This window comes from Symsagittifera roscoffensis, chromosome 3 (genome assembly GCF_963678635.1).
Source record: "Symsagittifera roscoffensis chromosome 3, txSymRosc1.1, whole genome shotgun sequence".
Classification (NCBI taxonomy): domain Eukaryota; kingdom Metazoa; phylum Xenacoelomorpha; order Acoela; family Convolutidae; genus Symsagittifera; species Symsagittifera roscoffensis.
Genome location: NC_087064.1, coordinates 37,178,655 through 37,205,288, shown reverse-complemented (window position 1 = coordinate 37,205,288; position 26,634 = coordinate 37,178,655). Strand labels below are relative to the sequence as shown.

The 26,634-nt window shown below is 37.0% G+C and overlaps 2 protein-coding genes across 3 annotated transcripts in view; both read left to right on the top strand.

Annotated features, from left to right (window-relative positions):
* The window catches only part of LOC134841433 (uncharacterized), a 189,579-nt gene extending 181,658 nt beyond the window's left edge, over positions 1 to 7,921 (top strand). For both annotated transcript variants that reach the window (XM_063857419.1, XM_063857418.1), the window contains one exon: positions 1,435 to 7,921. In XM_063857419.1, coding sequence (XP_063713489.1) covers positions 1,435 to 7,611 — 6,177 coding nt within the window. In that variant the 3' untranslated portion in view covers positions 7,612 to 7,921. The remainder of the gene's footprint in view (positions 1 to 1,434) is intronic.
* LOC134841434 (uncharacterized) overlaps positions 1 to 26,634 on the top strand; it is a 325,189-nt gene that overhangs the window by 181,655 nt on the left and 116,900 nt on the right. The window lies entirely within an intron of this gene.

Here is a 26,634-nt window from a genome sequence, read left to right as displayed (position 1 = left end):
TTAGCAAAAGGACAGCCGCTTGTGGTTGTAGTTGCATAAGTTGTTCTGACCTCAGAATTCTTCTGAAAGAAAACAAAAAAAAACAAGGGTGGCCGGTTACTGTGCACAGAATGTTCCGACCAATCTTAAAAATACAAAAAAAAAAATTTCAAATCAGTGTCGTTTTTTCTGCGCGGTGTGATAAACAGATGTGAACAAAAAAAACTTAGGAATATGCAAAAATCATAGTAAAATAGCCCATTTGGCAAACAGTTTTTGTAGAGAAATGACCAGGAAAACGAAAAAAGGAATCTAATTTTTTTTCAAATAGTAGGAACAATTATTACACCAGTGTATTATTAGGAACCTTATTTTTTCCAGCGATAGTCGCGAATTTCAGTGCTACTTTTGGGGCACCTTTACAGCTTTTTGATGGCACGTGCTTTGATATTCGAATAGTAATAAGTTAACAGATTTGGTGCATTTCTATTTCATCAAATGAAACGAAAAAAGCTATTTGTTTCAAACAACATCAATAATAAAAACTTGATTTTAAGAATTTTTCTAACTCAATATAAATTCTGCAATTTTTTGAAATGCAGAATTTATGCATAATGTGGCTTGATGCTTTGCGCTTTGTTACCTGCAAAGTTAGTGTGGATTTCTTTAATTTGCTATATTCCATTTAGTACTTGCAAAATTGTGTCTATTTGTAGTTGGTGACACTTTTGCTAATAGCATTGGCAATTTATTAGCATATGTACCTGCTTTATTCGTGACTAGTGTTTGTCGGTGGCTAAGCGTTCGTGGCTGATCGAATCATAGATCTAGCTGATTTTTTTTCATTCGAGGCTTATTTCTATTTTTTCTTGCATTTTCTAGAGCTGCTTTTAGTCGTATTCTCGCTAATGTTTGCGAAGCGACGCTTCGCCTCTGTGTTAAAAACTACAATGAAATAATTTTAGGCGGAGGAAGCGTGTTTGATTACAAGGTAGTTTGAAAAAATGAGATGATTATAGCTGAAGTAAAGTAGTGCTTTAATAGGTACCACACTTGAGCCCCTATATCCTTGGGCTACCTAAAATCGAACGAAAAAAGCGCAACTTAGAGCTTAGTTCCTTCATAACCTTAGGGTGGTTGCCACAAACAAATAATTACTCCAGAAACCACGATAAGAAACCAGAAACCACGATAACGTCGTCTGGTTTGAATCACACGGAAGCACCAGCTCCTGTGAGGTTCCAGGAACCTTGTAAAGTATATCTGTCAATGCAGTGACTTTATTCTTCCGCGTACGCGGTAACTTTTACATGTAGACTCGAACTGTCGAATGATTTGTTGATTTCCAGTGTCCTCAGAAATTTTGATTCGAATCAAGTGTTATGCAAAGTGAAGAAAATGTCTTGGCATGACCTGTTAAATTATAAATGAAATTCGCTTATGTTTTGTTTGCAGGTCAAATTCCACTACCCTTGTGGAAAAGAGAATCTCTGCATCACAGAGCTATTTGGGGAATTCCAAAGTTTCTGCCCAGACCACAGATCTCAGCAGAAATTACCAGTGTCCTTCTCTAGCGAGTGTCCCTTCTGCGATGAAATGTGTGATCCCATGGACTCTTTTTTCCTAGCATGCTGCAACAAATCATGGGTGCATACGAAGTGCGCACAGCTGCAGGCCGATAAGACTGGGATCGACTCCTCGACATGTCCTAACTGTAGAAACAAAGAAGACTACATAGCCTCGTGTCAGAAGTTTGGAGGTGTGCTTCTTAGAATAAATTTGGATAAAGAAGAAGACATGTTGAAAATTACGCCTAACGAGTGCAGCAGACAGAAATGTTGTTGTCCTTATGGAACTCATTTTAGTGATGACCATAGATTCCGATTTTTCCTGTGCACCTTTTGTAACATGTACAAGATCCATCAAAGTTGTCGAGAAGCGAAGGATTTTCCAGACTTCAAGTGCATACTGTGTCAGAAAGGTAAAACGGGGCAGGCCAGATTCAGCGTGAAAAAGAGTGGCGGACAAGCAAGCGTCAGGATGGAGCCAGAAGCTATTATAGATGGACCCAGTGTTAAAGAAGAAAGCGATGTAAAGAATGAAAGAGACGAAGATGAATCAAGCGAGAAATTCAGAAAGCGTTCACCCAGAAAACAAAGATCAACAAGGTCTAGAGAGGAAGTGGGATTCGATGCAGAGTTCAGTGATATATCATCTGGTGATGACGAAACAGCCTTTGAAAAAGAGGAGCGAGAGAGCACTAGAGCGAGAAGACGTCGAGAAAAGGCAGAAGACGAGGATGGCGATGATAGAGTAATGGTGGAAGGCAAACATGAGATATCAAAACCAGCTGTAAATGCCTTTCATCCAGCTATTAGAGATCTGACAAAACCTCCCCGGGGTACGAAGTTTACGACAAAGAGAAACCTGGCACAGGGCAAGTTCGTTCCCAGACCGGCTCAAGATGGAATGCAGCAAAAAAGAGAGCCAATGAATTTGGTCAAACTGGATCCTCAAACTATTCTTAGCCTTGCTTCGTCGGGTAATCCAGCTAACATCGAGAAAGCTGACCAGCTTTTACAGCAGTTGACTAGCCGTTTTGGGGGATCCAGTTATTCGTTAAATAAAACTACAGTTATGTTGACCCCTGGAGTAGGCGAGAGTCACGTTAGCAACAATGATTTTGGCGGAGGACATAATCAGCAGCATCATCAACAGCAGCATGGCTTTCACCAAAATTACGACGATAAGCATAATCGAAGCAGAGAAAGGTTCCAACCACGTAAAGCGAACTGGGGAAAGTTTGACAACCGAAGAGATTACAGGGATAACAACAGAAATCCTGGAAATGATCGTTATCACAGACATCAGCAGCAACTACGAGGAAGAAACGATAGCAATGACCGAAGTCACCACAGGTCTCGAGATTTTGATAGGAAAGGCGGCGACTTTTCTAGAGGTAAAGGTCATAGGTACGACTCAAGCCGAAGTAGACGTTACGAGCAGTATAACAATGCTGGCCCTGAAAACTCACCGTCAAAAGAAAAACCAAATTTGACTCATGTCCCAAAATCGTTAGTTGAAAACGTATACAGAGATATAGAGAATGAGAAAACAGCCAGAGTCGTAGCAGAAGAGAAGGCTAGAAATGATGCATTAGACGCGAAAAAGCGAATCGAAGAAGAACTGAGGAAGATCCAAGAAGAAGAGGACGCAAAGAGAAAAGAAAAAGAGCAAAAGAAAGCGGCGACGACATCTTCATCGGGAGGCTGGAAACCGCTCGGGGATAGAGCCAACGGGGGAGGAACCAAAGATGACGAACCAGAGGAGGGAGAAGCGGAGGCCTCAAGCGACGATGAGTCGTCATCCAGTTCGTCTAGTTCCGATTCCGAGTCGTCGTCGGATACCGAGAAGAAGAGCCAAGGCGGTGAAGAGAATCTTGACGAGAACGACAAGCGGCCTGACATTTCGAAGCTGTTGGAGTTTGAACCGGAAGTTGAGCTGACTGAAGAGGAGCATTTGTTTAATTTGCAGAAGTTTAGCGAATTGGGAAATGAGTACAAGAAGCGATTCCGTGCCTTGGAAGACGGAATAAGGAAATTGCATACAGATGTTGTATTTTACGCGGAAAGATGTGACCAAGACATGATCCAAGGAGTTCAATCTCAGTGCAATTTGTATCTCCTCGAAATCAATAGACTCTTCCAGCTATGCAAACAAATGAAAAATTTTGCCACAGCCGAAGGAACCAAAAACCAAGTGAACACATTTGTAGTACGCGTCGGGGACGCTGAGAACGAATTGAAAACGAATCGAGGAATCGTGGACGAGTTTGCACAATTGATAGAGAAGATAACGATTCTAGAAGAGCTACTTGTTGAGCAAATTAAGGAAGAGGCTCTGATCGTAGAACCCATTATGCAAGCAAATGACCTGAGAACTCAGCCGCGGACGTTGCTCGAAAAGGTTCGCACCGAAGTTGAAACTGCGTTAGCAGAGTCCAGTGAAAATCCAAAGTCTTTGCATCGGAATTACGAACAGTTTGTGAACAAATTGAACAGTATGTTGCGAAATGCTGACGTGAAGTCTGATAAAGTGGCATCATTAGAGTCATCTGTTATGGAACACCAAGAGAATCTCGGAAAACATCTGAAAGAACTCAGATCTGAACTGAATGACCGAAACAATTTGAGAAATTTTATAGACGAAATTGCAAAGCTGTTGACGGCGAACAAAACTACAGCCGAACACATTGAGCAGACTAAAAGTCACCCAGATAGAGCTATGTCCTGTATCCAAGGACTAAGGAAGGAGTACAAACGTCTGCAAAAAGGCATCGATAAATACCGAGTGAAGTATTCAAGTTTAAGCTTGGAATTACCTGATGGAGCTGAAGATTTGTTGAACAATTTGAAGGAAACGAAAGCCAAACTTGAAATCGAGCTTGAAGCGTTGATTACAAAATGCGAAGGATGGAAGAAAGAAGCAGTTCCTTTGCTAGATAGGAGAATGATGCTGAACAATAACGAGCAAAAACAAGAGGAACTCATGGAGAAGAAAAAGGGCTTCGGTTTCCACTTGAAATTATCAGACCAGACTCAAAAAGTGATCAAAGACGGGAACCAGTTGCTGAAAGCTCAGATTTTGAACAATGAGAAAGAAGGTTCTGATTCGTCCGACAACGAAGAAAACTCAGACAATAAAAGCGAAGAAGATGATTTGAGTACAAAGATCCCAGAATACATGAAGCCCTTGCCTAAATTGGAACAGACGCCTCAGCCGATAATGCCTCCTCCCATTAATTCAGTCGCTACAAGCGTCCCGAATGGAATGCCGATGCCTCCAGTTCCTCCGCAAATGCCGATGCCACCTAATTTTCCTTTCATGGGAATGCAAGGCTCGCCCATGTTTCCACCGAACATGCAAATGCCTCCCTATATGCCTCAGCCTCCGCAATTTCCAGGGTTCCCGGGACAACACCAAGGCATGCCCATGCAATATGCGCAGATGCAGAATCCCTACATGCAAATGCAGCAGCCTGCTTTTTCAGCTCCGCCGAACTTGATCCAAGCGCAGCCAATGCATTATGGGCAGCAAATGACTATGCCAAACACGGTTCAAGCAGCTGTGACTGGTCAGCCCACAGTATCCCAAGGAAATATAGAAGGGGTTAATGTGTCAATGGCAAATATGCCAGATATGAGTTTAATAGAAGCGGCAGCTAAAGCTCTGGAAAATGTCGCACCAGATACAAATGATGATACGCAGAAGCCAGAGAAGAGATCGAAGTCAGAAAAGAAAACCAAGAAGAAAAAGAAAGTTGAAAGTTCGGACAGTGAAATCGAAACCGTGAATACGTTTCCAAAAGCAGAAGATTTAGTCATGCCCAAGTTGACCAAGAAAGGAAAAGAGATTGTTAACGAATCAGTTGAAAGTTCGAGAAACAACTCAGACACTGAAGCCCTTGAAAGCGGAGAAAAAGCATTTTCGAAGAAGGCATTGAAAGATAAACGTCGAAAGGACAGAAAGAACGCGGTGATAAGCGAAGTTGCTCCGCCACAACCCTCTGAAACCACTGAAGAGGAATCTAAAAAGCTTAGTGCCTTCAGCTATGCTGCTGCAATCGTTGGGCTAGAGAGTTCAGTTCTGGATAGCGAAGATACTTATGATCCAACGGCTCCAACCATCGAGAACTATAGCCATGCTGTAGATACCAATTCGTATGAAGTTGTGTACAGACCTGAGAAAGGAGATTTTGTCCTTGTTCAGAAGAACTCGGAAGCGGCTGCAAGTGCGCATGCAGAACAGAAACAAGTCACCGAATCAATAGAAGCTGCACAGAAAGCGGAAGAAGAAGAAACGGAAGAGCAGGCTAAGATACGAGAGCAGAAAGCGCAGGAAAAAAGGGAACGACGCAAAGCTGCCCGGGAGGCGGCCAAGCGTGAACGAGAAATAGAACGTGAAGAGGAAGCCAAGTCAGGCGTCAAGAAGTCCTCGCGACGCTTGGGAACCCTCACTGGTATGTTATCTTTGTTATCAGAAGCTGAGAAACAAGAGCAAGAAACGAAAGTTCAAAAAGAACGGGAATCGAAAGAAGCAGAGAAAGTGGAACCGATTACCTGCATTCACATTACCCAAAATGATGGTATAGCTAAAAGAGAAAGTCCACAAGAGGTCAATTCCACAACGATGTCGCCTCCTGTAAAGCAAACTAATGAAACTGTGGCTGCATTGAGTTCGGTTTCGCCTGCTAGCTCAGATAAAGTGACCAGTTCTCAACCGGGATTTGCACCGACGATGCAGTTAGTCGAAGCAGGAAAGACAGAGTCGAGCGCCGAAGAGGGAGAGCTGGAGGAGGATGGCGAAGTGAACAGTGACGAAGAAAAGGACCAGAATCAACCGAGAGTTGTATTCGATGAGCCACAAAAAGCGAGACCAGTTCAGGACGAGAAGATTGACAGCAATGTTTGCGTTCCTGTATGCTTTTCTCAAGAAGAACCAACTTCTACCATTTCAGATGAGGCACTCGCAAAGTCCAATTTGAGTGTCAGTACAAAAAGTGTAGTCACCGTCCAACAAGCAGTAATTCCAGCCGGTGAGACTAAAAATCAAGGTCACACTATCAGCTTTGATGACGACGAAGATGATAACGAAGAAAATTCGGCGACTTCGGACGAAGGACAACCTAGCCTGGTTCCATCGAAAAGTCTGAAAGCTAAGAAAGTGGCAAGTTTGGTACCACCGCCTCCACCAGTCCAAAGGAAGCGGAAAAAGAAAGACCAGAAAGAGACGTCAGCTGAGAGTCCAGAAAGTAGTGACAGTGACAGCGATAATGAAGATGACTCTTCAAGTTCATCAGATGAAGCGCCTCAACTGACCAAGAAAGAGATGAAGAAAATGATGAAGTTCTATGCCATGTTTCAAAAGTCGAAGAGCAAAAAGAAAAGCAAGAAAAAGAGAAAGGCCGAATCATCAAGCGAAGAGGGAAGTTCAGAAGAAGAGACACCGAAGAAACGAAAGCGTCGCTTGTCCAAAGCAAAAGCAGTCGAAGAATCTGATTCAGATAGTTCTTCAGAGGATGCGAGTCCATCTAAGAAAAAAGCAAAATTGAAAAATAGAAAAACGGCAAAAGTTTCACCTCCAAAAAAGCAATCATCGCCCTTTAAAATTTCTCCTAAGTCCAAGACTCCTCCCAGTCAGACATCTGCCAACAAAGCTCAGGGATGGAAGCCTCAAGTAGAGCAAAATGACGATTCAGATGAAATAAACATGTCCTCGTTTTTCACCCAGGAGTGCTCTAGTACAGGTGAGTACCAATCAATCAGCGGTTCCAAGAGTCAAACAGGTATGAGTTTGAGTCCAGTTGCTTTGAGTGTTGATGCAATTCTAGCAAAGTTTTTACCAGAATACAAATCAATCGACTCGGATCCTCCTCTGGCTGCTTTGAGTCGCCACTTCTCTCATTTCTGGGAGTACTTTAACATCGTGTCAGACAAAGATGCGGCACTGGCTCGTCAGATGGCCATTGGGTTGCTAGAAGGAGCCAATGGGTTTTCAAAGGCAGAGACGAAACCAGTTTCGATGCAAACTCAAATGCTGTTGACGATGTTGAAGAATATGAAAACGTGGTGAAGGCTTTTTAACCAAAATTCTATCAAAGTTGAGAATGACAACCTACTAGCTGTACCTTCTTGAAGCATTTCACAAAAATGCATTGCATTTTTATATCACAGTTATCACAGAAAAAAAAACTGTTAAAGACGAAGTTTATGTATTCAGTACAGAAACTGATGTCGCTCATTTTGTCGTTTGAATGATGTATCTTTGTTGGTTTAAACGTTTCGAAGGTAGTTTTGTAATTAACTGGTTGGGTTATTCCTTGACCCGGTAAAGTTCAAGTTGTCGTTTTGTTATATAAAGAAGAATTTATTTTCCCTCACAATTCTAGTTTTCAAAGATGACGACTGAAAAATATTAATTAAACAGACTTGGCTAGAAAATAATTTTCTCCTTTGTGCCAACCAGTTGATTTTGTCTGAGGCTAATGAGGCAAGGGATGTAGGCGGTACCTCTAATCTCAACAGTCTAAAATGTAGTACTAAGGAGCAACGGGGTAACGTGGACGGGCTTCTAGCCTTAGATCCTCTGCGATTCACAGAGCTCAAAATAAGAATGTCGATTTTAAGCCGAAAGACTCCTTAAATTTACATCTTTGAAATAAAAGCTTCGAACATATGCAATTATGCGATAAAATACCTAGCAATGAAACTAAACTGTTAAGTCTTGAGTATGAAATGTGAGGGCTTAAAGTTTTTTCAGAGGGCGTAAATACGTAATGTCACTGGATGTGGTACATAGTTGCGAGGAAAAATACTAAGTTCGTTTCAGTTGTTGATACAAAACAGAAGCAAGAGCATGAATAATTAATCATTAGGGTAATTGCCGAAATGCATAGAATTTTAGTGGTGTAATAAAAAATACTTCAGATTAGTCTTCATTCTACACATTTTAGGCGAGGTAGTAGCATATTTTGATTTGTTTCGACTCATTTGTCTCAAATTGTGCCTGAAAATTCTCGTGATTGACAATTCATGACATGAACAGCAGCTGATCGAGTTCGAAACTCTGCATTCAGTGCGTGAATGTTTTCTCTAACTACCGCTCGTACTCAATGCAGGCTTTTATATCGAAATCGAAAAGCAAATAATGTGAAATAGCTTGAGCTAACGTTTACATTGTGTAAATTCAATAGAGGAATATGATTGAGAAATCAAATTGAAAAAAGTTATCGCTGTTTGAATAGTTTTGTGAAATGGGCGTCATCAAGTGCAAGTCATCACGTGTAATAAAAAGTACTTGAGAATCTTCTTTATACACATCTTGGGTCAGGTAGTAGCATAATTTGTTTTTTTTCCGGCTCATTTGTCTCAAGTTGTGATAGAAAATTCTCGTGATTGACGATTCATGACATGAATAGCAGCTGATCGAGTTGGAAAGTCTGCATTCAGTGCGTGAATGCTTTTTCTAAATACCGCTTCAACTCAATGCAGGCTTTTATATCGAAATCGAAAAGCAAATAATGTGAAATAGCTTGAGCTAACGTTTACATTGTGTAAATTCAATAAAGGAATATGATTGAGAAATTAAATTCAAAGAATTTATCGCGCTGAGTTTGAATAGTTTTGTGAAATGGTGGTCATCACGTGCAAGTCATCACGTAGGAAAAAATACTTCAGATTATTCTTCATTTATACAAATTTTGGGCTTGGTAGTAGCATAGTTTGATCTTGTTTTCGACTCACTTGTCTCAAGTTGTTATTGAAATTTCTCGTGATTGACGATTCATGACATGAATAGCAGCTGATCGAGTTCGGAAGTCTGCATTCAGTGCGTGAATGTTTTTTCCAACTACCGCTCGTACTCAATGCAGGCTTTTATATCGAAATCGAAAAGCAAATAATGTGAAATAGCTTGAGCTAACGTTTACATTGTGTAAATTCAATAAAGGAATATGATTGAGAAATTAAATTCAAAGAATTTATCGCGCTGAGTTTGAATAGTTTTGTGAAATGGTGGTCATCACGTGCAAGTCATCACGTATGAAAAAAATACTTCAGATTATTCTTCGTTTATACAAATTTTGGGCTTGCTAGTAGCATAGTTTGATCTTGTTTTCGCCTCACTTGTCTCAAGTTGTTAATGAAATTTCTCGTGATTGACGATTCATGACATGAATAGCAGCTGATCGAGTTCGGAAGTCTGCATTCAGTGCGTGAATGTTTTTTTACAACTACCGCTCGTACTCAATGCAGGCTTTTATATCGAAATCGAAAAGCAAATAATGTGAAATAGCTTGAGCTAACGTTTACATTGTGTAAATTCAATAGAGGAATATGATTGAGAAATCAAATTGAAAAAAGTTATCGCTGTTTGAATAGTTTTGTGAAATGGGCGTCATCAAGTGCAAGTCATCACGTGTAATAAAAAGTACTTGAGAATCTTCTTTATACACATCTTGGGTCAGGTAGTAGCATAATTTGTTTTTTTTCCGGCTCATTTGTCTCAAGTTGTGATAGAAAATTCTCGTGATTGACGATTCATGACATGAATAGCAGCTGATCGAGTTGGAAAGTCTGCATTCAGTGCGTGAATGCTTTTTCTAAATACCGCTTCAACTCAATGCAGGCTTTTATATCGAAATCGAAAAGCAAATAATGTGAAATAGCTTGAGCTAACGTTTACATTGTGTAAATTCAATAAAGGAATATGATTGAGAAATTAAATTCAAAGAATTTATCGCGCTGAGTTTGAATAGTTTTGTGAAATGGTGGTCATCACGTGCAAGTCATCACGTAGGAAAAAATACTTCAGATTATTCTTCATTTATACAAATTTTGGGCTTGGTAGTAGCATAGTTTGATCTTGTTTTCGACTCACTTGTCTCAAGTTGTTATTGAAATTTCTCGTGATTGACGATTCATGACATGAATAGCAGCTGATCGAGTTCGGAAGTCTGCATTCAGTGCGTGAATGTTTTTTCCAACTACCGCTCGTACTCAATGCAGGCTTTTATATCGAAATCGAAAAGCAAATAATGTGAAATAGCTTGAGCTAACGTTTACATTGTGTAAATTCAATAAAGGAATATGATTGAGAAATTAAATTCAAAGAATTTATCGCGCTGAGTTTGAATAGTTTTGTGAAATGGTGGTCATCACGTGCAAGTCATCACGTATGAAAAAAATACTTCAGATTATTCTTCGTTTATACAAATTTTGGGCTTGCTAGTAGCATAGTTTGATCTTGTTTTCGCCTCACTTGTCTCAAGTTGTTAATGAAATTTCTCGTGATTGACGATTCATGACATGAATAGCAGCTGATCGAGTTCGGAAGTCTGCATTCAGTGCGTGAATGTTTTTTTACAACTACCGCTCGTACTCAATGCAGGCTTTTATATCGAAATCGAAAAGCAAATAATGTGAAATAGCTTGAGCTAACGTTTACATTGTGTAAATTCAATAAAGGAATATGCTTGAGAAGTTAAATTCAAAGAAGTTATCGCGCTGAGTTTGAATAGTTTTGTGAAATGGTGGTCATCACGTGCAAGTCATCACGTATGAAAAAAATACTTAAGATTATTCTTCATTTATACAAATTTTGGGCTTGGTAGTAGCATAGTTTGATCTTGCTTTCGACTCACTTGTCTCAAGTTGTTATTGAAATTTCTCGTGATTGACGATTCATGACATGAATAGCAGCTGATCGAGTTCGGAAGTCTGCATTCAGTGCGTGAATGTTTTTTCCAACTACCGCTCGTACTCAATGCAGGCTTTTATATCGAAATCGAAAAGCAAATAATGTGAAATAGCTTGAGCTAACGTTTACATTGTGTAAATTCAATAAAGGAATATGATTGAGAAATTAAATTCAAAGAAGTTATCGCGCTGAGTTTGAATAGTTTTGTGAAATGGTGGTCATCACGTGCAAGTCATCACGTATGAAAAAAATACTTCAGATTATTCTTCATTTATACAAATTTTGGGCTTGGTAGTAGCATAGTTTGATCTTGTTTTCGACTCACTTGTCTCAAGTTGTTAATGAAATTTCTCGTGATTGACGATTCATGACATGAATAGCAGCTGATCGAGCTCGGAAGTCTGCATTCAGTGCGTGAATGTTTTTTTACAACTACCGCTCGTACTCAATGCAGGATTTTATATCGAAATCGAAAAGCAAATAATGTGAAATAGCTTGAGCTAACGTTTACATTGTGTAAATTCAATAAAGGAATATGATTAAGAAATTAAATTCAAAGAAATTATCGCGCTGAGTTTGAATATTTTTGTGAAATGGTGGTCATCACGTGCAAGTCATCACGTATGAAAAAAATACTTAAGATTATTCTTCATTTATACAAATTTTGGTCTTGGTAGTAGCATAGTTTGATCTTGTTTTCGACTCACTTGTCTCAAGTTGTTATTGAAATTTCTCGTGATTGACAATTCATGACATGAATAGCAGCTGATCGAGTTCGGAAGTCTGTATTCAGTGCGTGAATGTTTTTTCCAACTACCGCTCGTACTCAATGCAGGCTTTTATATCGAAATCGAAAAGCAAATAATTTGAAATAGCTTGAGCTAATGTTTACAATGTGTAAATTCAATAAAGGAATACGATTGAGAAATGAAATTCAAAGAAGTGATCGCGCTGATTTGAATAGTTTTGTGAAATGGTGGTCATCACGTGCAAGTCATCACGTATGAAAAAAATACTTCAGATTATTCTTCATTTATACAAATTTTGGGCTTGCTAGTAGCATAGTTTGATCTTGTTTTCGCCTCACTTGTCTCAAGTTGTTAATGAAATTTCTCTTGATTGACGATTCATGACATGAATAGCAGCTGATCGAGTTCGGAAGTCTGCATTCAGTGCGTGAATGTTTTTTCCAACTACCGCTCGTACTCAATGCAGGCTTTTATATCGAAATCGAAAAGCAAATAATGTGAAATAGCTTGAGCTAATGTTTACAATGTGTAAATTCAATAAAGGAATATGATTGAGAAATGAAATTCAAAGAAGTGATCGCGCTGATTTGAATAGTTTTGTGAAATGGTGGTCATCACGTGCAAGTCATCACGTATGAAAAAAATACTTCAGATTATTCTTCATTTATACAAATTTTGGGCTTGGTAGTAGCATAGTTTGATCTTGTTTTCGACTCACTTGTCTCAAGTTGTTAATGAAATTTCTCGTGATTGACGATTCATGACATGAATAGCAGCTGATCGAGCTCGGAAGTCTGCATTCAGTGCGTGAATGTTTTTTTACAACTACCGCTCGTACTCAATGCAGGATTTTATATCGAAATCGAAAAGCAAATAATGTGAAATAGCTTGAGCTAACGTTTACATTGTGTAAATTCAATAAAGGAATATGATTAAGAAATTAAATTCAAAGAAATTATCGCGCTGAGTTTGAATATTTTTGTGAAATGGTGGTCATCACGTGCAAGTCATCACGTATGAAAAAAATACTTAAGATTATTCTTCATTTATACAAATTTTGGTCTTGGTAGTAGCATAGTTTGATCTTGTTTTCGACTCACTTGTCTCAAGTTGTTATTGAAATTTCTCGTGATTGACAATTCATGACATGAATAGCAGCTGATCGAGTTCGGAAGTCTGTATTCAGTGCGTGAATGTTTTTTCCAACTACCGCTCGTACTCAATGCAGGCTTTTATATCGAAATCGAAAAGCAAATAATTTGAAATAGCTTGAGCTAATGTTTACAATGTGTAAATTCAATAAAGGAATATGATTGAGAAATGAAATTCAAAGAAGTGATCGCGCTGATTTGAATAGTTTTGTGAAATGGTGGTCATCACGTGCAAGTCATCACGTATGAAAAAAATACTTCAGATTATTCTTCATTTATACAAATTTTGGGCTTGCTAGTAGCATAGTTTGATCTTGTTTTCGCCTCACTTGTCTCAAGTTGTTAATGAAATTTCTCTTGATTGACGATTCATGACATGAATAGCAGCTGATCGAGTTCGGAAGTCTGCATTCAGTGCGTGAATGTTTTTTCCAACTACCGCTCGTACTCAATGCAGGCTTTTATATCGAAATCGAAAAGCAAATAATGTGAAATAGCTTGGGCTAACGTTTACATTGTGTAAATTCAATAAAGGAATATGATTGAGAAATTAAATTCAAAGAAGTTATCGCGCTGAGTTTGAATAGTTTTGTGAAATGGTGGTCATCACGTGCAAGTCATCACGTATGAAAAAAATACTTCAGATTATTCTTCATTTATACAAATTTTGGGCTTGGTAGTAGCATAGTTTGATCTTGTTTTCGACTCACTTGTCTCAAGTTGTTAATGAAATTTCTCGTGATTGACGATTCATGACATGAATAGCAGCTGATCGAGTTCGGAAGTCTGCATTCAGTGCGTGAATGTTTTTTTTACAACTACCGCTCGTACTCAATGCAGGATTTTATATCGAAATCGAAAAGCAAATAATGTGAAATAGCTTGAGCTAACGTTTACATTGTGTAAATTCAATAAAGGAATATGATTAAGAAATTAAATTCAAAGAAATTATCGCACTGAGTTTGAATATTTTTGTGAAATGGTGGTCATCACGTGCAAGTCATCACGTATGAAAAAAATACTTAAGATTATTCTTCATTTATACAAATTTTGGTCTTGGTAGTAGCATAGTTTGATCTTGTTTTCGACTCACTTGTCTCAAGTTGTTATTGAAATTTCTCGTGATTGACGATTCATGACATGAATAGCAGCTGATCGAGTTCGGAAGTCTGCATTCAGTGCGTGAATGTTTTTTCCAACTACCGCTCGTACTCAATGCAGGCTTTTATATCGAAATCGAAAAGCAAATAATTTGAAATAGCTTGAGCTAACGTTTACAATGTGTAAATTCAATAAAGGAATATGATTGAGAAATGAAATTCAAAGAAGTGATCGCGCTGATTTGAATAGTTTTGTGAAATGGTGGTCATTACGTGCAAGTCATCACGTATGAAAGAAATACTTCAGATTATTCTTCATTTGTACAAATTTTGGGCGAGGTAGTAGCATAGTTTGATCTTGTTTTCGACTCACTTGTCTCAAGTTGTTATTGAAATTTCTCGTGGTTGACGATTCATGACATGAATAGCAGCTGATCGAGTTCGGAAGTCTGCATTCAGTGCGTGAATGTTTTTCCTAACTACCGCTCGTACTCAATGCAGGCTTTTATATCGAAATCGAAAAGCAAATAATGTGAAATAGCTTGAGCTAACGTTTACAATGTGTAAATACAATAAAGGAATATGATTGAGAAATTAAATTCAAAAAATTTATCGCGCTGAGTTTGAATAGTTTTGTGAAATGGTGGTCATCACGTGCAAATCATCACGTATGAAAAAATTACTTCAGATTATTCTTCGTTTATACAAATTTTGGTCTTGGTAGTAGCATAGTTTGATCTTGTTTTCGACTCACTTGTCTCAAGTTGTTATTGAAATTTCTCGTGATTGACGATTCATGTCATGGATAGCAGCTGATCGAGTTCGGAAGTCTGCATTCAGTGCGTGAATGTTTTTTTACAACTACCGCTCGTACTCAATGCAGGATTTTATATCGAAATCGAAAAGCAAATAATGTGAAATAGCTTGAGCTAACGTTTACATTGTGTAAATTCAATAAAGGAATATGATTAAGAAATTAAATTCAAAGAAATTATCGCGCTGAGTTTGAATATTTTTGTGAAATGGTGGTCATCACGTGCAAGTCATCACGTATGAAAAAAATACTTAAGATTATTCTTCATTTATACAAATTTTGGTCTTGGTAGTAGCATAGTTTGATCTTGTTTTCGACTCACTTGTCTCAAGTTCTTATTGAAATTTCTCGTGATTGACGATTCATGACATGAATAGCAGCTGATCGAGTTCGGAAGTCTGCATTCAGTGCGTGAATGTTTTTTCCAACTACCGCTCGTACTCAATGCAGGCTTTTATATCGAAATCGAAAAGCAAATAATTTGAAATAGCTTGAGCTAACGTTTACAATGTGTAAATTCAATAAAGGAATATGATTGAGAAATGAAATTCAAAGAAGTGATCGCGCTGATTTGAATAGTTTTGTGAAATGGTGGTCATTACGTGCAAGTCATCACGTATGAAAGAAATACTTCAGATTATTCTTCATTTGTACAAATTTTGGGCGAGGTAGTAGCATAGTTTGATCTTGTTTTCGACTCACTTGTCTCAAGTTGTTATTGAAATTTCTCGTGGTTGACGATTCATGACATGAATAGCAGCTGATCGAGTTCGGAAGTCTGCATTCAGTGCGTGAATGTTTTTCCTAACTACCGCTCGTACTCAATGCAGGCTTTTATATCGAAATCGAAAAGCAAATAATGTGAAATAGCTTGAGCTAACGTTTACAATGTGTAAATACAATAAAGGAATATGATTGAGAAATTAAATTCAAAGAAGTTATCGCGCTGAGTTTGAATAGTTTTGTGAAATGGTGGTCATCACGTGCAAATCATCACGTATGAAAAAATTACTTCAGATTATTCTTCGTTTATACAAATTTTGGTCTTGGTGGTAGCATAGTTTGATCTTGTTTTCGACTCACTTGTCTCAAGTTGTTATTGAAATTTCTCGTGATTGACGATTCATGTCATGGATAGCAGCTGATCGAGTTCGGAAGTCTGCATTCAGTGCGTGAATGTTTTTTCCAACTACCGCTCGTACTCAATGCAGGCTTTTATATCGAAATCGAAAAGCAAATAGTTTGAAATAGCTTGAGCTAACGTTTACAATGTGTAAATTCAATAAAGGAATATGATTGAGAAATGAAATTCAAAGAAGTGATCGCGCTGAGTTTGAATAGTTTTGTGAAATGGTGGTCATCACGTGCAAGTCATCACGTATGAAAAAAATACTTCAGATTATTCTTCATTTGTACAAATTTTGGGCGAGGTAGTAGCATAGTTTGATCTTGTTTTCGACTCACTTGTCTCAAGTTGTTATTGAAATTTCTCGTGATTGACGATTCATGACATGAATAGCAGCTGATCGAGTTCGGAAGTCTGCATTCAGTGCGTGAATGTTTTTTCTAACTACCGCTCGTACTCAATGCAGGCTTTAATATCGAAATCGAAAAGCAAATAATGTGAAATAGCTTGAGCTAACGTTTACAATGTGTAAATTCAATAAAGGAATATGATTGAGAAATTAAATTCAAAGAAGTTATCGCGCTGAGTTTGAATAGTTTTGTGAAATGGTGGTCATCACGTGCAAGTCATCACGTATGAAAAAAATACTTCAGAATATTCTTCATTTGTACAAATTTTGGGCGAGGTAGTAGCATAGTTTGATCTTGTTTTCGACTCACTTGTCTCAATCTGTTATTGAAATTTCTCGTGATTGACGATTCATGACATGAATAGCAGCTGATCGAGTTCGGAAGTCTGTATTCAGTGCGTGAATGTTTTTTTACAACTACCGCTCGTACTCAATGCAGGATTTTATATCGAAATCGAAAAGCAAATAATGTGAAATAGCTTGAGCTAACGTTTACAATGTGTAAATTCAATAAAGGAATATGATTAAGAAATTAAATTCAAAGAAATTATCGCGCTGAGTTTGAATATTTTTGTGAAATGGTGGTCATCACGTGCAAGTCATCACGTATGAAAAAAATACTTAAGATTATTCTTCATTTATACAAATTTTGGTCTTGGTAGTAGCATAGTTTGATCTTGTTTTCGACTCACTTGTCTCAAGTTGTTATTGAAATTTCTCGTGATTGACGATTCATGACATGAATAGCAGCTGATCGAGTTCGGAAGTCTGCATTCAGTGCGTGAATGTTTTTTCCAACTACCGCTCGTACTCAATGCAGGGTTTTATATCGAAATCGAAAAGCAAATAATTTGAAATAGCTTGAGCTAACGTTTACAATAAGTAAACTCAATAAATGAATATGATTGAGAAATGAAATTCAAAGAAGTGATCGCGCTGATTTGAATAGTTTTGTGAAATGGTGGTCATTACGTGCAAGTCATCACGTATGAAAGAAATACTTCAGATTATTCTTCATTTGTACAAATTTTGGGCGAGGTAGTAGCATAGTTTGATCTTGTTTTCGACTCACTTGTCTCAAGTTGTTATTGAAATTTCTCGTGGTTGACGATTCATGACATGAATAGCAGCTGATCGAGTTCGGAAGTCTGCATTCAGTGCGTGAATGTTTTTTCCAACTACCGCTCGTACTCAATGCAGGGTTTTATATCGAAATCGAAAAGCAAATAATTTGAAATAGCTTGAGCTAACGTTTACAATGTGTAAACTCAATAAAGGAATATGATTGAGAAATGAAATTCAAAGAAGTGATCGCGCTGATTTGAATAGTTTTGTGAAATGGTGGTCATTACGTGCAAGTCATCACGTATGAAAGAAATACTTCAGATTATTCTTCATTTGTACAAATTTTGGGCGAGGTAGTAGCATAGTTTGATCTTGTTTTCGACTCACTTGTCTCAAGTTGTTATTGAAATTTCTCGTGGTTGACGATTCATGACATGAATAGCAGCTGATCGAGTTCGGAAGTCTGCATTCAGTGCGTGAATGTTTTTCCTAACTACCGCTCGTACTCAATGCAGGCTTTTATATCGAAATCGAAAAGCAAATAATGTGAAATAGCTTGAGCTAACGTTTACAATGTGTAAATACAATAAAGGAATATGATTGAGAAATTAAATTCAAAGAAGTTATCGCGCTGAGTTTATAGTTTTGTGAAATGGTGGTCATCACGTGCAAATCATCACGTATGAAAAAATTACTTCAGATTATTCTTCGTTTATACAAATTTTGGTCTTGGTAGTAGCATAGTTTGATCTTGTTTTCGACTCACTTGTCTCAAGTTGTTATTGAAATTTCTCGTGATTGACGATTCATGTCATGGATAGCAGATGATCGAGTTCGGAAGTCTGCATTCAGTGCGTGAATGTTTTTTCCAACTACCGCTCGTACTCAATGCAGGTTTTTATATCGAAATCGAAAAGCAAATAATTTGAAATAGCTTGAGCTAACGTTTACAATGTGTAAATTCAATAAAGGAATATGATTGAGAAATGAAATTCAAAGAAGTGATCGCGCTGAGTTTGAATAGTTTTGTGAAATGGTGGTCATCACGTGCAAGTCATCACGTATGAAAAAAATACTTCAGATTATTCTTCATTTGTACAAATTTTGGGCGAGGTAGTAGCATAGTTTGATCTTGTTTTCGACTCACTTGTCTCAAGTTGTTATTGAAATTTCTCGTGATTGACGATTCATGACATGAATAGCAGCTGATCGAGTTCGGAAGTCTGCATTCAGTGCGTGAATGTTTTTTCTAACTACCGCTCGTACTCAATGCAGGCTTTAATATCGAAATCGAAAAACAAATAATGTGAAATAGCTTGACCTAACGTTTACAATGTGTAAATTCAATAAAGGAATATGATTGAGAAATTAAATTCAAAGAAGTTATCGCGCTGAGTTTGAATAGTTTTGTGAAATGGTGGTCATCACGTGCAAGTCATCACGTGCAAGTCATCACGTATGAAAAAAATACTTCAGAATATTCTTCATTTGTACAAATTTTGGGCGAGGTAGTAGCATAGTTTGATCTTGTTTTTGACTCACTTGTCTCAATCTGTTATTGAAATTTCTCGTGATTGACGATTCATGACATGAATAGCAGCTGATCGAGTTCGGAAGTCTGCATTCAGTGCGTGAATGTTTTTTCTAAGTACCGCTCGTACTCAATGCAGGCTTTTATATCGAAATCGAAAAGCAAATAATGTGAAATAGCTTGAGCTAACGTTTACAATGTGTAAATTCAATAAAGGAATATGATTGAGAAATTAAATTCAAAGAAGTTATCGCGCTGAGTTTGAATAGTTTTGTGAAATGGTGGTCATCACGTGCAAGTCATCACGTATGAAAAAAATACTTCAGATTATTCTTCATTTGTACAAATTTTGGGCGAGCTAGTAGCATAGTTTGATCTTGTTTTCGACTCACTTGTCTCAATCTGTTATTGAAATTTCTCGTGATTGACGATTCATGACATGAATAGCAGCTGATCGAGTTCGGAAGTCTGCATTCAGTGCGTGAATGTTTTTTCTAAGTACCGCTCGTACTCAATGCAGGCTTTTATATCGAAATCGAAAAGCAAATGATGTGAAATAGCTTGAGCTAACGTTTACAATGTGTAAATTCAATAAAGGAATATGATTGAGAAATTAAATTCAAAGAAGTTATCGCGCTGAGTTTGAATAGTTTTGTGAAATGGTGGTCATCACGTGCAAGTCATCACGTATGAAAAAAATACTTCAGATTATTCTTCATTTGTACAAATTTTGGGCGAGCTAGTAGCATAGTTTGATCTTGTTTTCGACTCACTTGTCTCAAGTTGTTATTGAAATTTTTCGTGATTGACGATTCATGACATGAATAGCAGCTGATCGAGTTCGGAAGTCTGCATTCAGTGCGTGAATGTTTTTTCTAACTACCGCTCGTACTCAATGCAGGCTTTTTTTTTATCGAAATCGAAAAGCAATTAATGTGAATTAGCTTGAGCTAACGTTTACATTGTGTAAATTCAATAAAGGAATATGATTGAGAAATTAAATTGAAAGAAGTTATCGCTGAGTTTGAATAGTTTTGTGAAATGCTGGTCATCTAGTGCAAGTCATCACGTGTGAAAAAAATACTTCAGATTATTCTTCGTTTATACACATTTTGGGCGAGGTGGTAGCATAATTTGGTTTTGTTTTCGACTCATTTGTCTCAAGTTGTTATTGAAATTTCTCGTGATTGACGATTCATGACATGAATAGCAGCTGATCGAGTTCGAAAGTCTGCATTCAGTGCGTGAATGTTTTCCCTAACCAACGCTCGTACTCAATGCAGGCTTTTATATCGAAATCGAAAAGCAAATAATGTGAAATAGCTTGAGCTAACGTTTAAATTGTGTAAATTCAATAAAGGAATATGATTGAGAAAATAAATTGAAAGAAGTTATCACTGAGTTTGAATGGTTTTGTGGAATGGTGGTCATCACGTACAAGTAATCACGTGTGAAAAAAAATACTTCAGAATATTCTTCATTTGTACAAATTTTGGGCGAGGTAGTAGCATAGTTTGATCTTGTTTTCGACTCACTTGTCTCAATCTGTTATTGAAATTTCTCGTGATTGACGATTCATGACATGAATAGCAGCTGATCGAGTTCGGAAGTCTGCATTCAGTGCGTGAATGTTTTTTCTAAGTACCGCTCGTACTCAATGCAGGCTTTTATATCGAAATCGAAAAGCAAATAATGTGAAATAGCTTGAGCTAACGTTTACAATGTGTAAATTCAATAAAGGAATATGATTGAGAAATTAAATTCAAAGAAGTTATCGCGCTGAGTTTGAATAGTTTTGTGAAATGGTGGTCATCACGTGCAAGTCATCACGTATGAAAAAAATACTTCAGATTATTCTTCATTTGTACAAATTTTGGGCGAGCTAGTAGCATAGTTTGATCTTGTTTTCGACTCACTTGTCTCAATCTGTTATTGAAATTTCTCGTGATTGACGATTCATGACATGAATAGCAGCTGATCGAGTTCGGAAGTCTGCATTCAGTGGGTGAATGTTTTTTCTAAGTACCGCTCGTACTCAATGCAGGCTTTTATATCGAAATCGAAAAGCAAATGATGTGAAATAGCTTGAGCTAACGTTTACAATGTGTAAATTCAATAAAGGAATATGATTGAGAAATTAAATTCAAAGAAGTTATCGCGCTGAGTTTGAATAGTTTTGTGAAATGGTGGTCATCACGTGCAAGTCATCACGTATGAAAAAAATACTTCAGATTATTCTTCATTTGTACAAATTTTGGGCGAGCTAGTAGCATAGTTTGATCTTGTTTTCGACTCACTTGTCTCAAGTTGTTATTGAAATTTCTCGTGATTGACGATTCATGACATGAATAGCAGCTGATCGAGTTCGGAAGTCTGCATTCAGTGCGTGAATGTTTTTTCTAACTACCGCTCGTACTCAATGCAGGCTTTTTTTTAATCGAAATCGAAAAGCAATTAATGTGAATTAGCTTGAGCTAACGTTTACATTGTGTAAATTCAATAAAGGAATATGATTGAGAAATTAAATTGAAAGAAGTTATCGCTGAGTTTGAATAGTTTTGTGAAATGCTGGTCATCTAGTGCAAGTCATCACGTGTGAAAAAAATACTTCATATTATTCTTCGTTTATACACATTTTGGGCGAGCTAGTAGCATAGTTTGATCTTGTTTTCGACTCACTTGTCTCAATCTGTTATTGAAATTTCTCGTGATTGACGATTCATGACATGAATAGCAGCTGATCGAGTTCGGAAGTCTGCATTCAGTGCGTGAATGTTTTTTCTAAGTACCGCTCGTACTCAATGCAGGCTTTTATATCGAAATCGAAAAGCAAATGATGTGAAATAGCTTGAGCTAACGTTTACAATGTGTAAATTCAATAAAGGAATATGATTGAGAAATTAAATTCAAAGAAGTTATCGCGCTGAGTTTGAATAGTTTTGTGAAATGGTGGTCATCACGTGCAAGTCATCACGTATGAAAAAAATACTTCAGATTATTCTTCATTTGTACAAATTTTGGGCGAGCTAGTAGCATAGTTTGATCTTGTTTTCGACTCACTTGTCTCAAGTTGTTATTGAAATTTCTCGTGATTGACGATTCATGACATGAATAGCAGCTGATCGAGTTCGGAAGTCTGCATTCAGTGCGTGAATGTTTTTTCTAACTACCGCTCGTACTCAATGCAGGCTTTTTTTTTTATCGAAATCGAAAAGCAATTAATGTGAATTAGCTTGAGCTAACGTTTACATTGTGTAAATTCAATAAAGGAATATGATTGAGAAATTAAATTGAAAGAAGTTATCGCTGAGTTTGAATAGTTTTGTGAAATGCTGGTCATCTAGTGCAAGTCATCACGTGTGAAAAAAATACTTCATATTATTCTTCGTTTATACACATTTTGGGCGAGGTGGTAGCATAATTTGGTTTTGTTTTCGACTCATTTGTCTCAAGTTGTTATTGAAATTTCTCGTGATTGACGATTCATGACATGAATAGCAGCTGATCGAGTTCGAAAGTCTGCATTCAGTGCGTGAATGTTTTCCCTAACCAACGCTCGTACTCAATGCAGGCTTTTATATCGAAATCGAAAAGCAAATAATGTGAAATAGCTTGAGCTAACGTTTAAATTGTGTAAATTCAATAAAGGAATATGATTGAGAAAATAAATTGAAAGAAGTTATCACTGAGTTTGAATGGTTTTGTGGAATGGTGGTCATCACGTACAAGTAATCACGTGTGAAAAAAAATGCTTCAGGTTATTCTTAATTTATACACATTTTGGGCCAGGTAGTAGCATAGTTTGATTTTGTTTTCGACTCATTTGTCTCAAGTTGTGATTGAAATCTCTCATGATTGACGATTCATGACATGAATAGCAGCTGATCGAGTTCGAAAGTCTGCATTCAGTGCGTAAATGTTTTTTCTAACCACCGCCCGTACTCAATGCAGGCTTTTATATCGAAGTCGAAAAGCAATTAATGTGAAATAGCTTGCTAACTTTTACATTGTTTAATTTCAATAAAGGAAGATGATTGAAAAATTAAATTGAAAAAAGTTATAGTTGAGTTTGAATAGTTGTGTGAAATGGGCGTCATCACGTGCAAGTCATCACGTGTAATAAAAAGTACTTAAGATTCTTCTTTATACACATTTTGGGCCAGGTAGTAGCATAATTTGTTTTTTTTTACTCATTTGTCTCAAGTTGTGATTGAAAATTCTCCTGATTGACGATTCATGACATGAATAGCAGCTGATCGAGTTGGAAAGTCTGCATTCAGTGCGTGAATGCTTTTTCTAACCCCCGCTTCAACTCAATGCAGGTTTTTATATCGAAAAGCAGTTAATGTGAAATAGCTTGAGCTAACGTTTACATTGTGTAAATTCATTAAAGGAATATGATTGAGAAATTAAATTGAAAGAAGTTATCGCTGAGTTTGAATAGTTTTGTGAAATGCTGGTCATCTAGTGCAAGTCATCACGTGTGAAAAAAATACTTCAGATTATTCTTCGTTTATACACAATTTGGGCGAGGTGGTAGCATAATTTGGTTTTGTTTTCGACTCATTTGTCTCAAGTTGTTATTGAAATTTCTCGTGATTGACGATTCATGACATGAATAGCAGCTGATCGAGTTCGGAAGTCTGCATTCAGTGCGTGAATGTTTTCTTTAACTACCGCTCGTACTCAATGCAGGCTTTTTTTATCGAAATCGAAAAGCAATTAATGTGAATTAGCTTGAGCTAACGTTTACATTGTGTAAATTCAATAAAGGAATATGATTGAGAAATTAAATTGAAAGAAGTTATCGCTGAGTTTGAATAGTTTTGTGAAATGCTGGTCATCTAGTGCAAGTCATCACGTGTGAAAAAAATACTTCAGATTATTCTTCGTTTATACACATTTTGGGCGAGGTGGTAGCATAATTTGGTTTTGTTTTCGACTCATTTGTCTCAAGTTGTTATTGAAATTTCTCGTGATTGACGATTCATGACATGAATAGCAGCTGATCGAGTTCGAAAGTCTGCATTCAGTGCGTGAATGTTTTCCCTAACCACCGCTCGTACTCAATGCAGGCTTTTATATCAAAATCGAAAAGCAAATAATGTGAAATAGCTTGAGCTAACGTTTAAATTGTGTAAATTCAATAAAAGAATATGATTGAGAAAATAAATTGAAAGAAGTTATCACTGAGTTTGAATGGTTTTATGGAATGGTGGTCATCACGTACAAGTCATCACGTGTGAAAAAAAATGCTTCAGATTATTCTTAATTTATACACATTTTGGGCCAGTTAGTAGCATAGTTTGATTTTGTATTCGACTCATTTGTCTCAAGTTGTTATTGAAATTTCTCGTGATTGACGATTCATGACATGAATAGCAGCTGATCGAGTTCGGAAGTCTGCATTCAGTGCGTGAATGTTTTTTCTAACTACCGCTCGTACTCAATGCAGGATTTTATATCGAAATCGAAAAGCAAATAATGTGAAATAGCTTGAGCTAACGTTTACATTGTGTAAATTCAATAAAGGAATATGATTAAGAAATTAAATTCAAAGAAATTATCGCGCTGAGTTTGAATATTTTTGTGAAATGGTGGTCATCACGTGCAAGTCATCACGTATGAAAAAAATACTTCAGATTATTCTTCATTTATACAAATTTTGGGCTTGGTGGTAGCATAATTTGGTTTTGTTTTCGACTCATTTGTCTCAAGTTGTTATTGAAATTTCTCGTGATTGACGATTCATGACATGAATAGCAGCTGATCGAGTTCGAAAGTCTGCATTCAGTGCGTGAATGTTTTCCCTAACCACCGCTCGTACTCAATGCAGGCTTTTATATCAAAATCGAAAAGCAAATAATGTGAAATAGCTTGAGCTAACGTTTAAATTGTGTAAATTCAATAAAAGAATATGATTGAGAAAATAAATTGAAAGAAGTTATCACTGAGTTTGAATGGTTTTGTGGAATGGTGGTCATCACGTACAAGTCATCACGTGGGAAAAAAAATGCTTCAGATTATTCTTAATTTATACACATTTTGGGCCAGTTAGTAGCATAGTTTGATTTTGTATTCGACTCATTTGTCTCAAGTTGTTATTGAAATTTCTCGTGATTGACGATTCATGACATGAATAGCAGCTGATCGAGTTCGGAAGTCTGCATTCAGTGCGTGAATGTTTTTTCTAACTACCGCTCGTACTCAATGCAGGCTTTTTTTATCGAAATCGAAAAGCAATTAATGTGAATTAGCTTGAGCTAACGTTTACATTGTGTAAATTCAATAAAGGAATATGATTGAGAAATTAAATTGAAAGAAGTTATCGCTGAGTTTGAATAGTTTTGTGAAATGCTGGTCATCTAGTGCAAGTCATCACGTGTGAAAAAAATACTTCAGATTATTCTTCGTTTATACACATTTTGGGCGAGGTGGTAGCATAATTTGGTTTTGTTTTCGACTCATTTGTCTCAAGTTGTTATTGAAATTTCTCGTGATTGACGATTCATGCCATGAATAGCAGCTGATCGAGTTCGAAAGTCTGCATTCAGTGCGTGAATGTTTTCCCTAACCACCGCTCGTACTCAATGCAGGCTTTTATATCGAAATCGAAAAGCAAATAATGTGAAATAGCTTGAGCTAACGTTTAAATTGTGTAAATTCAATAAAGGAATATGATTGAGAAAATAAATTGAAAGAAGTTATCACTGATTTTGAATGGTTTTGTGGAATGGTGGTCATCACGTACAAGTCATCACGTGTGAAAAAAAAATGCTTCAGATTATTCTTAATTTATACACATTTTGGGCCAGGTAGTAGCATAGTTTGATTTTGTTTTCGACTCATTTGTCTCAAGTTGTGATTGAAATCTCTCGTGATTGACGATTCATGACATGAATAGCAGCTGATCGAGTTCGAAAGTCTGCATTCAGTGCGTAAATGTTTTTTCTAACCACCGCCCGTACTCAATGCAGGCTTTTATATCGAAGTCGAAAAGCAATTAATGTGAAATAGCTTGCTAACTTTTACATTGTTTAATTTCAATAAAGGAAGATGATTGAAAAATTAAATTGAAAAAAGTTAGTTGAGTTTGAATAGTTGTGTGAAATGGGCGTCATCACGTGCAAGTCATCACGTGTAATAAAAAGTACTTAAGATTCTTCTTTATACACATTTTGGGCCAGGTAGTAGCATAATTTGTTTTTTTTTCGACTCATTTGTCTCAAGTTGTGATTGGAAATTTTCGTGATTGACGATTCATGACATGAATAGCAGCTGATTGAGTTGGAAAGTCTGCGTTCAGTGCGTGAATGCTTTTTCTAACCCCCGCTTTAACTCAATGCAGGTTTTTATATCGAAATCGAAAAGCAGTTAATGTGAAATAGCTTGAGCTAACGTTTACATTGTGTAAATTCAATAAAGGAATATGATTGAGAAATTAAATTGAAAGA